The 16,830-nt window shown below is 52.7% G+C and overlaps 1 protein-coding gene across 1 annotated transcript; it reads left to right on the top strand.

Annotated features, from left to right (window-relative positions):
* The first annotated feature begins 401 nt into the window (after positions 1 to 401).
* Positions 402 to 16,472, top strand: CALR (calreticulin). The gene is made up of 9 exons (XM_075577506.1): positions 402 to 554; positions 8,306 to 8,407; positions 8,659 to 8,862; positions 9,743 to 9,837; positions 10,115 to 10,324; positions 11,501 to 11,614; positions 12,795 to 12,938; positions 13,956 to 14,048; positions 14,943 to 16,472. Exons 1-9 carry the CDS (start codon positions 461 to 463, stop codon positions 15,150 to 15,152), a joined length of 1,266 nt encoding a protein of 421 aa, XP_075433621.1. The 5' UTR covers positions 402 to 460; the 3' UTR covers positions 15,153 to 16,472.
* Positions 16,473 to 16,830: the final 358 nt, after the last annotated feature.

The raw sequence follows: 16,830 nt of genomic DNA on the forward strand, positions 1-16,830 counted from the left end.
TAGATTGGTGCATGTTGGATCCCTTCGTTAAGTTTAATTAAAGGGTTGCAATTAATGCCCAATTAACTCTGCCAATTGCACCTGCAGCCCAGGCCACGCCCACCAAGACAGAGAGCCAGGGAGGGGTCACGTGGCCCCGCTGCCAGCCCCTCGCAGTCGCGATCACGTGACCGCCCCCCCCCCCTCATCTTCTCCAAACCCGCCTCGCCAACCAACCGCCTGACGCCTAGTAGGAGGCCCACCGCGTGGTCGCCCTCCATTGGCCGCCGGCCTGGGCCAATCCGAAGCGGCCATCTGGGAGCCGTGAGCGGCGGCTCGGTCGGCCAATGGCCAGATGGGGACGGGCAGCGGGCGGCCAATGGGGAGACTGTCGAGGGGCGGGCGCGTAGGTGGGGTATAAAAGCGGCCCTCGCTCGCGCCGGGGTTCTCAGTGGCTCTAGGACGCCGACGGTAACAGAACATGGCTCACGCTGCGCTGCTCCTCCTCCCGCTGCTCGCGGCCCTCTCCGCCGCCGACCCCGCTGTCTACTTCAAAGAGGAGTTCTCCGACGGAGGTACCGCTCATATACCGCGGGGGCTTTTATTCTGGGGGGGAAGCTTTAATATGTGGAGTCATATCCCCTCTGCCGTCATTATGCACCTTTATAAGGGCTATTTATGGGCTGTGAGGTTAGTATAGGGACTGAGTTTGGGGGGAAGAGGGGGGGGGTTATAATGGGGATTATTATAGGGACTGAGATGGGGGTTAGGGGGTTATTATAGGGACTGAGATGGGGGTTAGGGGGGTTATTATAGGGGTTAGGGGGATTAAGAGGGGGTTATTATGGGGATTATTATAGGGACTGAGATAGGGGTTAGGGGGGTTATTATAGGGACTGAGATGGGGGTTAGGGGGGTTATTATAGGGATTATTATTATAGGGGCTATGAGAGGGGGTTGTTGTTGGAAGGGGGTAGCTGTATGTGATGGGTATCCCAGGTGCGGAGTTGCTGCAAGGCGTGTTATTGGGGTGCTAATGTGTTTTTATTTAGGCTACCTGCTGTTGGGTCGGTAGGAGGGGGTATTTATATGGAGGATCTGCTGTTGGGTCGGTAGGAGGGGGTGTTTATATGGAGCATCTGCTGTTGGGGTAGACTAATTGCTCTGGTGAAGGAATTAATATGGAGGTCTGTTGTAGAAGGGCTATTACTGGGGGGTATTTGAGGGATGGGGATATTAACAGTAGTTGGTGGGGCTGTGTGGTGTCATATTATAGATGCTGGGATGTTAATTGGGGTAGATATTGGTTTGGGGGCTATTAGTGGCGTGGTTGAGGGATAAACATATGGGGTGTCAATATTGTGGTTATGGAGCTATTACCAGGGGGTATTTAATTTGTAGGGGGGGGGGGGGGGTCTGCTTACCTGCCACCCCATGGGGCAAATCTGAGGTGAGAATAAATCTGCCATACAGCACAGAAATAATCCTACAAAGTGGAGAATCTGGCCCCAAATCCTGTCACCTATTTCCTTCTACGCCCCGATGTTCATAGAAACCCCAAGTGTTTGACACATGGGAGCAGGGCAGGAAATCCCCAGGAAATGCAGCGCTATAATTACACGCCTGGTTAATTACAATGAGTCTGTCTTTAGGTGTCGCTGGCTTGTGCAAAACCTGCATTTTGTGCATCCAGCGAGACGGCATTTTTATATTGTAGGTTTTTGTATTTTTTTATTTTTTATTTTTAAAGTTGCTCTTAAATTGCAGGCTGTAGGAACACCTTTCTGTGTTTGCGTCAGGGCGTTAAATCCATAATTCCTAAGCAATGCCATGGTGTGTATAGAGAAACTATTGCAAAGGGCTTAATTGTGCAAAATAACAGACGATTTGGGTTTATTTGTAATTTGGGTAGCCTGACTGATACCGGCCACAATCCAGTTAATTGGTTTGTCAAAGGGCTTAACTACAAAAATCTGAGCGCTGAATATACACGGCTATCCCTATGCAGAACCTATAACCTTTATATCCTAGCACCTCCCAATACCAGCCCTATGCAGAACCTATAACCTGTGTATCCTAGCCACCTCCCACTACCAGCCCTATGCAGAACCTATAACCTGTGTATCCTAGCCACCTCCCACTACCTGCCCTATGCAGAACCTATAACCTGTGTATCCTAGCCACCTCCCACTACCTGCCCTATGCAGAACCTATAACCTGTGTATCGTAGCCACCTCCCACTACCTGCCCTATGCAGAACCTATAACCTGTGTATCCTAGCCACCTCCCCCTACCTGCCCTATGCAGAACCTATAACCTGTGTATCCTAGCCACCTCCCCCTACCTGCCCTATGCAGAACCTATAACCTGTGTATCCTAGCCACCTCCCACTACCAGCCCTATGCAGAACCTATAACCTGTGTATCCTAGCCACCTCCCCCTACCTGCCCTATGCAGAACCTATAACCTGTGTATCCTAGCCACCTCCCCCTACCTGCCCTATGCAGAACCTATAACCTGTGTATCCTAGCCACCTCCCACTACCTGCCCTATGCAGAACCTATAACCTGTGTATCCTAGCCACCTCCCCCTACCTGCCCTATGCAGAACCTATAACCTGTGTATCCTAGCCACCTCCCACTACCTGCCCTATGCAGAACCTATAACCTGTGTATCCTAGCCACCTCCCCCTACCAGCCCTATGCAGTGTACATGGCATGTACATACCTCTGGTAGTAGGTGGGTAGAGGGTTCTGCAGGTCATGTATCCTCTGCAATTGCTAGTGCTGGGAGAGGCAGAGATGTAGCCTGGGCATTGGCCCTTTGTACTTCCTTGTGCTGATAGTAAGAGGTAGATGGTGGGGTTATACAGGTCGTGTACATTGAACTCCCTTGTGCAAAAGTAGGATGTATGTGACAAGCCTTATCTGCACCTCCCCGTGCTGGTAGTGGGAGGTGTGTAGCAGGGCATTTACCTTCTGCTCCTCCCCGTGCTGGTAGTGGGAGGTGTAGCAGGGCATTTACCTTCTGCACCTCCCTGTGCTGGTAGTGGGAGGTGTGTAGCAGGGCATTTACCTTCTGCTCCTCCCTGTGCTGGTAGTGGGAGGTGTAGCAGGGCATTTACCTTCTGCACCTCCCCGTGCTGGTGGTGGGAGGTGTGTAGCAGGGCATTTACCTTCTGCACCTCCCTGTGCTGGTAGTGGGAGGTGTGTAGCAGGGCATTTACCTTCTGCTCCTCCCTGTGCTGGTGGTGGGAGGTGTGTAGCAGGGCATTTACCTTCTGCTCCTCCCTGTGCTGGTGGTGGGAGGTGTGTAGCAGGGCATTTACCTTCTGCACCTCCCTGTGCTGGTAGTGGGAGGTGTGTAGCAGGGCATTTACCTTCTGCACCTCCCTGTGCTGGTAGTGGGAGGTGTGTAGCAGGGCATTTACCTTCCGCTCCTCCCTGTGCTGGTAGTGGGAGGTGTGTTGCAGGGCATTTACCTTCTGCACCTCCCTGTGCTGGTGGTGGGAGGTGTGTAGCAGGGCATTTACCTTCCGCTCCTCCCTGTGCTGGTAGTGGGAGGTGTGTTGCAGGGCATTTACCTTCTGCTCCTCCCTGTGCTGGTAGTGGGAGGTGTGTAGCAGGGCATTTACCTTCTGCTCCTCCCTGTGCTGGTGGTGGGAGGTGTGTAGCAGGGCATTTACCTTCTGCTCCTCCCTGTGCTGGTAGTGGGAGGTGTGTAGCAGGGCATTTCCCTTCTGCACCTCCCCGTGCTGGTAGTGGGAGGTGTGTAGCAGGGCATTTACCTTCTGCACCTCCCTGTGCTGGTAGTGGGAGGTGTAGCAGGGCATTTACCTTCTGCTCCTCCCTGTGCTGGTAGTGGGAGGTGTGTAGCAGGGCATTTACCTTCTGCACCTCCCCGTGCTGGTAGTGGGAGGTGTGTAGCAGGGCATTTACCTTCTGCACCTCCCTGTGCTGGTAGTGGGAGGTGTGTAGCAGGGCATTTACCTTCTGCACCTCCCCGTGCTGGTAGTGGGAGGTGTGTAGCAGGGCATTTACCTTCTGCACCTCCCCGTGCTGGTAGTGGGAGGTGTGTAGCAGGGCATTTACCTTCTGCACCTCCCCGTGCTGGTAGTGGGAGGTGTGTAGCAGGGCATTTACCTTCTGCTCCTCCCTGTGCTGGTAGTGGGAGGTGTGTAGCAGGGCATTTACCTTCTGCTCCTCCCTGTGCTGGTAGTGGGAGGTGTGTAGCAGGGCATTTACCTTCTGCTCCTCCCTGTGCTGGTAGTGGGAGGTGTGTAGCAGGGCATTTACCTTCTGCTCCTCCCCGTGCTGGTAGTGGGAGGTGTGTAGCAGGGCATTTCCCTTCTGCACCTCCCTGTGCTGGTAGTGGGAGGTGTGTAGCAGGGCATTTACCTTCTGCTCCTCCCTGTGCTGGTAGTGGGAGGTGTGTAGCAGGGCATTTCCCTTCTGCTCCTCCCTGTGCTGGTGGTGGGAGGTGTGTAGCAGGGCATTTACCTTCTGCTCCTCCCCGTGCTGGTAGTGGGAGGTGTGTAGCAGGGCATTTACCTTCTGCTCCTCCCCGTGCTGGTAGTGGGAGGTGTAGCAGGGCATTTACCTTCTGCACCTCCCTGTGCTGGTAGTGGGAGGTGTGTAGCAGGGCATTTACCTTCTGCACCTCCCTGTGCTGGTAGTGGGAGGTGTGTAGCAGGGCATTTACCTTCTGCACCTCCCCGTGCTGGTGGTGGGAGGTGTGTAGCAGGGCATTTACCTTCTGCTCCTCCCCGTGCTGGTAGTGGGAGGTGTGTAGCAGGGCATTTACCTTCTGCTCCTCCCTGTGCTGGTGGTGGGAGGTGTGTAGCAGGGCATTTACCTTCTGCTCCTCCCCGTGCTGGTGGTGGGAGGTGTGTAGCAGGGCATTTACCTTCTGCTCCTCCCTGTGCTGGTGGTGGGAGGTGTGTAGCAGGGCATTTACCTTCTGCTCCTCCCTGTGCTGGTAGTGGGAGGTGTGTAGCAGGGCATTTACCTTCTGCTCCTCCCTGTGCTGGTAGTGGGAGGTGTGTAGCAGGGCATTTGCCTTCTGCACCTCCCCGTGCTGGTAGTGGGAGGTGTGTAGCAGGGCATTTACCTTCTGCACCTCCCTGTGCTGGTAGTGGGAGGTGTGTAGCAGGGCATTTACCTTCTGCTCCTCCCCGTGCTGGTAGTGGGAGGTGTGTAGCAGGGCATTTACCTTCTGCTCCTCCCTGTGCTGGTAGTGGGAGGTGTGTAGCAGGGCATTTACCTTCTGCTCCTCCCCGTGCTGGTAGTGGGAGGTGTGTAGCAGGGCATTTCCCTTCTGCACCTCCCTGTGCTGGTAGTGGGAGGTGTGTAGCAGGGCATTTACCTTCTGCTCCTCCCTGTGCTGGTAGTGGGAGGTGTGTAGCAGGGCATTTACCTTCTGCACCTCCCCGTGCTGGTGGTGGGAGGTGTGTAGCAGGGCATTTACCTTCTGCACCTCCCTGTGCTGGTAGTGGGAGGTGTGTAGCAGGGCATTTACCTTCTGCTCCTCCCTGTGCTGGTGGTGGGAGGTGTGTAGCAGGGCATTTACCTTCTGCTCCTCCCTGTGCTGGTGGTGGGAGGTGTGTAGCAGGGCATTTACCTTCTGCTCCTCCCCGTGCTGGTGGTGGGAGGTGTGTAGCAGGGCATTTACCTTCTGCTCCTCCCTGTGCTGGTGGTGGGAGGTGTGTAGCAGGGCATTTACCTTCTGCTCCTCCCTGTGCTGGTAGTGGGAGGTGTGTAGCAGGGCATTTACCTTCTGCACCTCCCCGTGCTGGTAGTGGGAGGTGTGTAGCAGGGCATTTACCTTCTGCTCCTCCCTGTGCTGGTAGTGGGAGGTGTGTAGCAGGGCATTTACCTTCTGCTCCTCCCTGTGCTGGTAGTGGGAGGTGTAGCAGGGCATTTACCTTCTGCTCCTCCCCATGCTGGTAGTGGGAGGTGTAGCAGGGCATTTACCTTCTGCACCTCCCTGTGCTGGTGGTGGGAGGTGTGTAGCAGGGCATTTACCTTCTGCTCCTCCCCGTGCTGGTAGTGGGAGGTGTGTAGCAGGGCATTTACCTTCTGCATCTCCCTGTGCTGGTAGTGGGAGGTGTAGCAGGGCATTTACCTTCTGCTCCTCCCTGTGCTGGTAGTGGGAGGTGTGTAGCAGGGCATTTACCTTCTGCTCCTCCCTGTGCTGGTAGTGGGAGGTGTGTAGCAGGGCATTTACCTTCTGCACCTCCCCGTGCTGGTAGTGGGAGGTGTGTAGCAGGGCATTTACCTTCTGCTCCTCCCTGTGCTGGTAGTGGGAGGTGTGTAGCAGGGCATTTACCTTCTGCTCCTCCCTGTGCTGGTAGTGGGAGGTGTGTAGCAGGGCATTTACCTTCTGCACCTCCCTGTGCTGGTAGTGGGAGGTGTGTAGCAGGGCATTTACCTTCTGCACCTCCCTGTGCTGGTAGTGGGAGGTGTGTAGCAGGGCATTTGCCTTCTGCTCCTCCCTGTGCTGGTAGTGGGAGGTGTGTAGCAGGGCATTTGCCTTCTGCACCTCCCTGTGCTGGTAGTGGGAGGTGTGTAGCAGGGCATTTACCTTCTGCACCTCCCTGTGCTGGTAGTGGGAGGTGTGTAGCAGGGCATTTACCTTCTGCTCCTCCCTGTGCTGGTAGTGGGAGGTGTGTAGCAGGGCATTTACCTTCTGCTCCTCCCTGTGCTGGTAGTGGGAGGTGTGTAGCAGGGCATTTGCCTTCTGCACCTCCCCGTGCTGGTGGTGGGAGGTGTGTAGCAGGGCATTTGCCCTGTTGGTGGAGTTGGTAGGGGGCAGTGTGGATGGGGTTACACCTCCCACTTCCAGCCCAGCAAAACGGCCTGCCCTCCCTCGCCCGTTCCCTCCCACTCTGAGTACAGGGAAGTGCAGTCACTGCTAGCACAGGGTTAAAATAACAATCTGTGAATCCCAGCTTGGGGTGATGAGGGCAATAAATGCAGTCCATGTTCTATATACAGTGTTCAGCCCTGTATCTGGGATATATCCCAGTTGTGTATCTGCACACCAAATAAACTCTTACCTGCTAAATCTGAGCCTATATTCCAACTGGGGTTTACTAATGGGATGCATGGTCCTAACATAGCACATTTGCAAAGTATATCAGCGGGCATCTGCTGTGGGGTTTTTTCACCCCCTCCTGTGGATGTTTGCATCCCTGACTCATCCCCTCTCCCCCCGGTGGCGTTGTGCTGATGTGCAGAGGGAGAGCTTGAATCTTCTGGAAGGGGTGGGTGTGGGAGACAGGGTGTGGGCACAGGGTGTGGGCAGCGTCGGTACAGAACCCCCTCCCACCCGCACGGCTGTAATGAAAGAGAAAGCAGACTGCTGCGTGTGTGTGTATAGAGATGCACAGGGCCCGGAGCTGCCGGGTCAGTAGCTTTACTGCAGAGGCTTAAACCGAGGCCTTGAGACAGGAGCTCCCTGATCTCTGGGGAGCAGAACAAGGCTGATTATTCGGGAAGCAAAAGCGCCTGTTCATGTGTAATTGTATGTTATTAGAGGACACCTGAAAACGTGCATTCTCCTTCCTTTATATACCACATATATTTCATTTATGCAGGGGGGCTCAACCCCAGTTTTCAAGCACCACCCCGACAGGCCAGGTTTTGAGGATATCCCTGCTTCAGCACAGTTGGCTCAATCGGGCTGAGTTGAAGATTGAGCCACCTGTGCTGAAGCAGGGATATCCTAAAGCTGACCTGTTGGGGGTGGTTAATGACTGGAATTGAGCCCCCGCAGTTTAATGAGTGACTAGTGCTCATGTAATATCATCAATTTACACTTCTAATTGCGTCATGTAATATCTATTTACACGTCTGGTCCGTTATGTAATATCCATGACTGTTTCCTGATCATGGATATAAAAGCAGCGCGAGTGTGTGACGTGTAAATCAAATGATTAGAAAAGGTTTTTCATTTTAGTTAAATGGACAGGAAATGGTCATTTTCTATCAGCAGAAGTGTAAATGTACAATTATAAGTGAGAAGTGACTTTATCATTGGGAAAGGAACTACTTTCAGGACAGAGGTTCAAGGATTGAGTGCTCACTGCAGTCCGGCTAAATCGTTAAGCTGTTGCATTGCTAAGTGGGACTGAATCCATAATTCTCCTGAGGGGCAAATGTATGTCTTTATTTATATAGCGCCGTTAATGTACCTGGCGCTTCACAGTAGTCATACACGTGACAAACCATATAAATGAGGAATTGGTTGTGTCCAGCTGTTTATTCCTGGGTGTAAGGTTTGGCCTGTAACACTCATGACGCGGGGGGTCTGTCTCGCCTTTCAGATGGGTGGACACAGCGCTGGACGGAATCGCAACACAACAAGGATTATGGGAAATTCCAGCTGAGCGCCGGGAAATTCTACGGAGATGCAGAGAAGGACAAAGGTGAGGGAGACCAGGGTTACTGTCACCCTGACATGGGGCACAGTATCGCCCTGCCGCAGTAGGAACAAACTGTGCGCGATGTCTCTTCTGTGTTGGGAGGGACTTCTATATTCCATAGTGTCCTTCTGTCACCTACACTGCAGTGGTACGGACTTCAATGTCCCATAGCGCCCCCTTCTCTATACTGGTGTATGTAGGAGGCCTCAAGCTTTGATGTCGGCATGTCATGTTTACCCCGCTCCACTTCCCAGGTCTCCAGACCAGCCAGGACGCCCGATTCTACGCTCAGTCCAGTCGCTTCGAGTCCTTCTCCAACAAGGACAAGACTCTGGTGATCCAGTTCAGCGTGAAACACGAGCAGAACATCGACTGCGGGGGAGGCTACGTCAAGCTGTTCCCCTCAGGCCTGGACCAGGCCGACATGCACGGGGACTCGGAGTACAACATCATGTTCGGTGAGTCTCAGGGCTAGTGACTGAGGCCAGGGTCACCTGCAGGTGTCTGCCCTAGGGGGGGGACTGACAAAAGTCCTATAGTGATCTGTATAAGGGGACAGTCCCTCCTAGGGGCAAAGTGTACTAATGGCAGTGACATGATTAAGGGGTCAGTCCCTCCTAGGGGCAAAGTGTACTAATGGCAGTGACATGATTAAGGGGTCAGTCCCTCCTAGGGGCAAAGTGTACTAATGGCAGTGACCTGGTTAAGGGGTCAGTCCCTCCTAGGGGCAAAGTGTACTAATGGCAGTGACATGATTAAGGGGTCAGTCCCTCCTAGGGGCAAAGTGTACTAATGGCAGTGACATGGTTAAGGGGTCAGTCCCTCCTAGGGGCAAAGTGTACTAATGGCAGTGACATGGTTAAGGGGTCAGTCCCTCCTAGGGGCAAAGTGTACTAATGACAGTGACATGATTACGGGGTCAGTCTCTCCTAGGGACAAAGTGTACTAATGGCAGTGACATGGTTAAGGGATCAGTCCCTCCTAGGGGCAAAGTGTACTAATGGCAGTGACATGGTTACGGGGTCACATCTGGGTGATTTTGACACCTGTAGATATTTGTAAATCCTTATTTAGTAGGTATGTAAAACAGGACTAGCTGAGATTTGGGAGAGGTTTGCTTTCCTTCTCTCTCCTCGCTCCGTGTTCTAGAGTTGACGCAGGCAAAGCCCCTCCCACTACCTAAGAAATAAAACTTGTAAATTCCCGCCCCTCCGGAAAATGAAAATGCTGCCAAGTCTTTGCTGTTGACACAGTTAGATTTATTTAGGGCCGCCCGTTAGACTGTCTTCTGGCCTTGCCTTGACCTTGCCTTGACCTTGGCTTTCCGTGTCCTCTCAGGTCCCGACATCTGCGGCCCTCCCACCAAGAAGGTTCACGTCATCTTCCACTACAAGGGGAAGAACCTCCAGGTCAACAAGGACATCCGCTGCAAGGTGGGTGTGAGCCGTGGCCTCCCGTGGCTTCCAGTAACCTGGGCTCGGCAGGTTTTGAAGGGTCAACGTGGGGTATGACTGTTGCCTTGGTGTTTAATACGGCAGGTGTCCGTGTGAGGAACAGTCGGGCTACATGATCTCTTGGTGAAGTTCAGCTCCAGGGTGGGATTGATGCTCTGTAGACCAAGCCCCGGCCCTTTCCCATTGGGGCCCATTGGTTTGCTTTGGTGGTCCAAACTTTCTCGTTACCCCCCCACCTCCCCCCTTTCCCTGGTAGGACGACGCGCACACCCACCTGTACACCCTGATCGTGCGCCCGGACAACACCTACGAGGTGAAGATCGACAACAGCAAGGTGGAATCCGGCAGCCTGGAGGACGACTGGGACTTCCTGCCGCCCAAGAAGGTCAAGGACCCCGAGGCCAAGAAGCCGGACGACTGGGACGAGCGTCCGAAGATAGACGACCCCGAGGACAAGAAGCCAGAGGTCAGTGTGGAGCTAGGGCTGAAGTCTCTGACATGGGTGCTGACACGGTTCCTGCAATGCAGGTGACCTTGGGGATAAAGGATGCAGCCGGGGGGGACAGTTAAAGGTCCACATAGCTGGCCAGAAAACCATCTTCTGTAAATGGGTCTCATTGGCTTCCCTGAACATGGCTATCTGTGTTGATGGCAAAGATTTCGAGCTGCTTCCCTGCCTCCGGGGGAGTGGGGTGTAATTGAAGGGACTACTTGTGTGTGGGGATGGAAGTTAAGTTTCCATTATTATCCCATCCTGTCCTTATCAGAGCCAATAAAGTTGAGGGGGAAGAGGTGGCTCTTGACCCATCTAAAAGCTAGAGACGGCGAGAAAGGAAGGAGCCGGAGAATCTCCGCCTGTTAACAAGAAACTTAATGATTTCAACATACTTGTAGGTGTCGGATTTGTGTAAAAGTCATCAGGCCCCCCGCGTGTGACCCCTTAAACCCGCCGCTGTCCCTGTAACACGGGGTTGTTCTCCTGCGCGGCATACAGCCCTTGGGTCTGACAGCGAGTAGTGAAGGAAACAGCCGTGCATAGATGGGTTAACCCTTTGCATGCCCCGGACATGTCCTGCACACACGGCCCTATGACGTACAGGTGCCCAGCCTGCTGTAAATGCTGGTCTTTTAGTGGGAGATCGCTTTCACCTCTCAGAAGGCTCCTCCGCTTCTGTTCATGGCCTTTCCATCACGTGGTCCTCTGGTTCCCCTCCCCCCAGGACATCAGAGGGTTGAGAAACCAGGCTTGGGGTCCAGGAAAGGTTTGCCCTAGACGGGCCCCAACGCCAGACTTGCAATTCCATGTATCACGACCATACTGTACCCGGCGGGGGCGTTAATAGATGCAGTCGTTCTATACTCGTAAGGCCATGGAATTACCCGAGCTGTCGATCACTCCGTTCCCCCGCCGATCGATCTGCAAAGATCCGGGTTCACAATATGGCTGCCTAGCTCAAGAGGACGTGCTGGGCCTTTGTAACCAGTTGCTATGGTAACACAGGGATGCTCAATACATGACAACACGTCGCCGGGCCTGACCAGCGGGGAGAAAATAACAAATGCCGTAGGTGTTCTCTGACTCCCGGTTGGCGCAGGATTTTGAAACTTAACGTTTGTTTGTGTTGGGGGGGTCGGATAACAGGACTGGGACAAAGCGGAGCACGTCCCGGACCCCGACGCCGTCAAGCCAGAGGATTGGGACGAGGAGATGGACGGAGAATGGGAGCCGCCTGTGATTCAGAACCCAGAGTACAAGGTGAGGGGAGCGGGGGGGCAGCCGCAGAGCGTTTCGCCTTGGGGTCGGGGGTCGCCTTCCTGCGCTAGAAAAACCTCAAGTCTCCCCCTCCTCCCCATTACATAAATCCCTGATTATTAACCCTTTAAGTATGCCGGACGAAGTAGCTATATCACGGGGGACGGCACTATGATACGTCCAGAGCGGGTGTTTATTTTGAGCGTGGATCACTTTCTGCGTTCCTGCACCGGGCAGGACCCTATCTAACCGGTGATTATAAACGCAGGCGGATCCCGGCTTCCTCCAAAATGGCTGCAGCAGTCACGTGACCACTGTCGGGGTTTGGGCATCACCACCCCTCTGGCGGCACTCAAAGGGTTAAGCATACATTGGCTTTTGTGGCGTTTATAGTAACGGCGTTTTGGCGCGTGTGCCGGGACAACAAATCTGGAAGCCAATAAGGGCCCCATCGTGTGAGCAAGTCAGCCAATGAGGGTGAGACCAGCCTTGTGATGCATCAGCCACGCCTCCCCATTACCGTAGGCCGCGCTTATAGTGCCGGCGACGCAGCGTGGCGTCCAAACAAATGTGTTGATACCATGGCGTGCGCTTGTAGTAGGCGCGGTGTGACGACTTGGTCGCGATCGCTGGAAGTCACTTCAATTTGTTTTTCAGCGACGGCAGCGTGACGTCAGCATCGCCGGCACTATATGCGCAGCCTTATTGCAGGGATCGCTTGAGCGATAGGCACGTGACGTTCCTGCTATAATCTTTCAATCCTTTTTTTTTTCCCCTCTCGGTAGCAATGCTGCCTTTCAGTCACTAGCTGCGTTCTAGAGCTGTGAAGTTGCCTCACAGGGAATTTAAAATGGCTGCCGACATCCAAATGGGTGGAAGTGATGTGGCTGAGCAGAAAATGGCTTTTTTATAAAAACCTAGAAATGGATCAGCACCAATGATTTCATGGGGTTCTTTGGCGAGGCTGCTGCTGCTTTAAGATGCAGTTTCCTGCTAACCTGTGACCCCTTTTGCTTTTAAAGCAAAGCCTTCTGGGAGTTGAGGTGGTAGTAACTGCTGATGCTGAAGACGGCAGGCTCACAAGCAGCGGCTCTGTGTCTGGTTCTGGGTCTCGATGTAGAAATGGTGGCACTTGTGTGAATTTTCCACGTGACGTCTTTTCCCTTCCCCCCCCCCCCCCCAGGGAGAGTGGAAACCTCGCCAGATCGATAACCCAGATTACAAGGGGAAGTGGGTCCACCCCGAGATCGATAACCCAGAGTACAACTCAGACGCCACCCTGTACCAGTACGACAGCTTTGGGGTCCTCGGCCTGGACCTGTGGCAGGTAAAGGAGGTGGGAGGGGGGCTTCTATTCACCCTACATAAGGCAGTGGGCCTTTATTATGCTCTACAGCAGCGGTGCGCAAACTGGGGCGCAAGACTTTCTAGGGGGCACTGACTGAGGCCCCATTTCCATCCTACCCTGTACCTCTGCTATTCCTGTACTGACCACACACATACACCGCTGTTGCTGCACCTGCAGCATTGTTGCTCTTCCTGTACTGCCCCCCCCACGGCTGTCACTAGATCTCCATCCCTCCATGCAGTCCCCTCAGCTTATGCCTGCCACATTGCACAGCATGGGTTAAAGTGCAAAGCCAGTAACCCTACTTGGGCTATTGCCACCTTTTTTTGGGTCTCCTCAATGTGACGCTCGTTACACTGGCTTTGCGATGTGACGCTGGGAGCGGCTACAAGCAGACAAGTTATGGCGAGTAGAAGTGATCAACCCTCCACCTTAAACATGTCACTGCCATCGTATAACAACCCCGCGTGTGAGCACATTCACGTATCGTCTGCAACCTGCCTTTCCTGGCATACCATGCTTCCTCTGCAGCTGGGGAGTCTGGGTAATGACATGCCAATAAGAACTCACCGTGCATCACTTGCCTTCCCCCCCCAAACCCCCATTGTAACATGGCTCCCCTATAACCTTCGGCCTGTACGTTAAGGTCCGGGTAAACAAAGACTACGCCGGTGTTGAGTACCCTAAATACGTTTCCATTTTGCAAGTCCTTTTTAAAAATGGCTCTAGTGACATAACAGCTCACGGCGCTTCCTCGTCGCCATTTTTCCTTGTCCTGTCGAGGAGCCCCACCGGATGTCAATGGGGTTTGGCGCTCCCTGGCCGTTCTCACGACGCCCTATACATTCACGTAATATTTGTAACGGGTGATGGAGATCTAAACAAAAGGGGCGACTACCACCTTCCGTTGCCGCCACAGAAATGACACGGCGACCACGTGCTCGGGTACCATCACACACCAGCCACGGAGGTCTCACGTTCACCTCTCTCCTGCAGGTGAAATCCGGCACGATCTTCGACAACTTCCTGATCACCGACGACGAGAAGTTTGCAGAGGACTACGCCAACGAGACCTGGGGCGTCACAAAGGTACGTCCACATCCCAAGGATCCAGCGGCTGCCCAGCAGCCATCTTTAAAAAGGCCCACAGCATTTTAATCTTGTACAGTACACAGCGCTGTAGATGCAACTTTGCAGAATCCATGCATCAGAGCTGACGCTCTAATTCTGGGGCCAGTTGCAGGGAGATGGCCCGAGGGACGGGCAGTGGGGATTTTAAATGGCCACCCTCTCCAAAGCTTTAACAAAGCGGCTGCTGCGGCCTAGAAGGTAATTTTATTTGGGAGGGGTCTCAGTGCGGAGGCTGCCGCTGTTCCCCGCCAGGATACCTTGGTTTCAATACTTGCATACCAGGGCTAAGAGGAATGAGTCTATGAAATAATCCATTTGAAATACCAAAAGCTTAAATGGGTATTATAATAGGTGTTTATTAATGGTGTTTACTAGCACAAAGCCCTGTGTAGCAACATGAAAGCCAAATCGCACTTAAACCAATCTGTCATCCAAGCAGAGTTTCGTTTCCCTGCTAATTGCCTTTGTCTGAGGTCTCGGGATGGGGGGAGTTTGTCAAGAGGGGTGTTTTTTTTTTTTTTTTTTTTTTTTTACCCTTATCCCAAACTGTCTTTGGAGCCCTCAAAGATAAGTGGAGGGGGCTTTGCCTGTGCAAACACTTGTTAAACAAGGATGCATAACACAGGAAGTCGGACCCCTCAAGTCTCGGCTCATGCTGTTTACAAACAAACTCTAAATGATTTTAAATATCAGACTTTGGTATGGGGCTTCAATCACCCAGGTGTGACCCCTTAACCATGTCACTGCTATTAGTGCACTTTGCCCCTAGGAGGGACTGACCCCTTGCCCCCCTCGGTGTGGCTGAAGTCTGCCAGCATTGTGCTAAACTCTCCCCTCTCTCCCCTCCCGCAGGACGCAGAGAAGAAGATGAAGGAGCAGCAGGACGAGGAAGATCGCAAGAAGCAAGACGAGGAAGACCAAAAAAGAAAGGAGGACGAGCCAAAGGAAGAGGAGGAAGACGACGAGGATGAGGACGAAAAGGAGGAGGATGAAAAGGAGGAAGAGAAGGAGGAAGACGATGACGATGATGATGACGACGCTCCCCTAAAAGACGAGCTTTAAATACCAGGCCCCTCGCTCCCTTCTCTCCCCCCACCGCCCCCTGCACCCTGCACTCGCCCCCCTCCCTGGGCTGTCACATCATAGATAGGAGAGGGGAACGGGAATAGTTCCGTCTCTATGAGACTCTGACTTTATATATATTTTTTACTGTTTTTGTTTTAACCCTTTATCGGAAGGTGGCCTGTTAATCTTCTCCCTCTCGCTTGTCGTCCATCTCGTCTCCCCTTCTCTGTCTTTCTTGCCCCCAAACCTTCCCCCCCGTCCTGCTCTTTCTCCCCCTCCAACCCCCCCCATTGCAGTAATGCTGTGTCTCGCTGCCCCAATACGGTTGCCCCCTTTTTATTGCAGTCAAAGGCACAACGCTTCACAGGCCTCTCCGGCAGCAAATTGGTTCAATAATGACCTTAGATATAAAATTGGCTCTATATTTTTATTTTGTTTGTCCTGTTAAATAAAACCCTCTCCTCCCTAAACCGCCCTCCCATCCGAAATACCGGTCTATTTTGCCAAAAACAATCCTGTCAGTCTCATCTCCCCCCCCCCCCACCTGATAACTAATGTCACAAGATGCAGAAATATTCCCCCTAATGTCACAAGACGCAGAAATATTCCCCCTAATGTCACAAGACGCAGAAATATTCCCCCTAATGTCACAAGACGCAGAAATATTCCCCCAACGCAGTATAAAAGAAAATCAGTGTTTTTACTAACCACAGTGGAAGGCATTAGAATCTGGGAGCTTAAAAGATGGCTGTCTTCAGGTGCATGGCATGCAGCTGTCACTGAAGGTTTTTTCTATTTAATATGAACGTGGCCTGGTTAGGAAGGCCGTGTGAATAGGTGACTCCCAAGCACACGTTGGCAAGTATTATATTGCGGCTTTGGACGATTTTGGTTCTAATCGGCATTTAGTATATTGGTATTTTCCTCCCCCATCATGCTTAAGTATTTAAATATTACAATGTGCTAATTTGTGGTGGTGCGGAGATGCTCAAACACTGGGGTTACCTGCCCTAATACCTCTGACCGCGACTACCCAAGGGGCAGTGTTACAATCTTCTTAACCAAAATTACCCATAACACCCCTCTCAGCGCTCCCCTCCTGCTCCAATCAGAACTGCCTGTGGGAGGGGGGGGGGGGTTGGGGAAACGCGCTCTCGTTCCGAAGTCAGCTTGGTTGTCGCCGCTCTTAATTTATAACGCGGAGGGACTCTCCTTAATCCCAACAACGGATGGCCGGGTTTCTGTATTTTTTTTTTTTTTTTTTTGGACTGTACGGATGTCAATTCCATTTCTAATTAAAGAAGTTCTTTTTGTGTCCACGCGCTCTCTCTTCATTGGCTTGGCGCTGTGCGTCAGTCCCGGCTCTGCTGCTGGAACGGTTTTAGCAGGGGTTGGGAGGTGATGTCACGACGTGCGTGCCTTGATGACAATTGTGGAGCCACTTCTGAGTTTGGAGAGGGGGTGGGGGAAGCATAAAAATGGCCGCCATGTTCTGAAATTAATTTGGCCGCGTGTTGTGGGTTAGAATTGCATGTTGTGGCAACTCTGTTCTTTTATTATAAATATGATTATACGTACACATTATACACGTATATAAACATATATTTGGCCATGCACATTACAATATAAGCAAGTGGCTGTGTTTAGCTCCCATAGATGTACAAACAAGATCTGT

This window comes from Ascaphus truei, chromosome 20 (genome assembly GCF_040206685.1).
Source record: "Ascaphus truei isolate aAscTru1 chromosome 20, aAscTru1.hap1, whole genome shotgun sequence".
Lineage (NCBI taxonomy): Eukaryota > Metazoa > Chordata > Amphibia > Anura > Ascaphidae > Ascaphus > Ascaphus truei.

Bases quoted from the DNA above. Each gene is read 5' to 3' on its own strand.
- CALR (XM_075577506.1), top strand. From the start codon at position 461: ATGGCTCACGCTGCGCTGCTCCTCCTCCCGCTGCTCGCGGCCCTCTCC. The intron at 8,863-9,742 runs GTGAGTCTCAGG...GTGTCCTCTCAG, and splicing joins GGAGTACAACATCATGTTCG to GTCCCGACATCTGCGGCCCT. The intron at 14,049-14,942 runs GTACGTCCACAT...CCCCTCCCGCAG, and splicing joins AGACCTGGGGCGTCACAAAG to GACGCAGAGAAGAAGATGAA.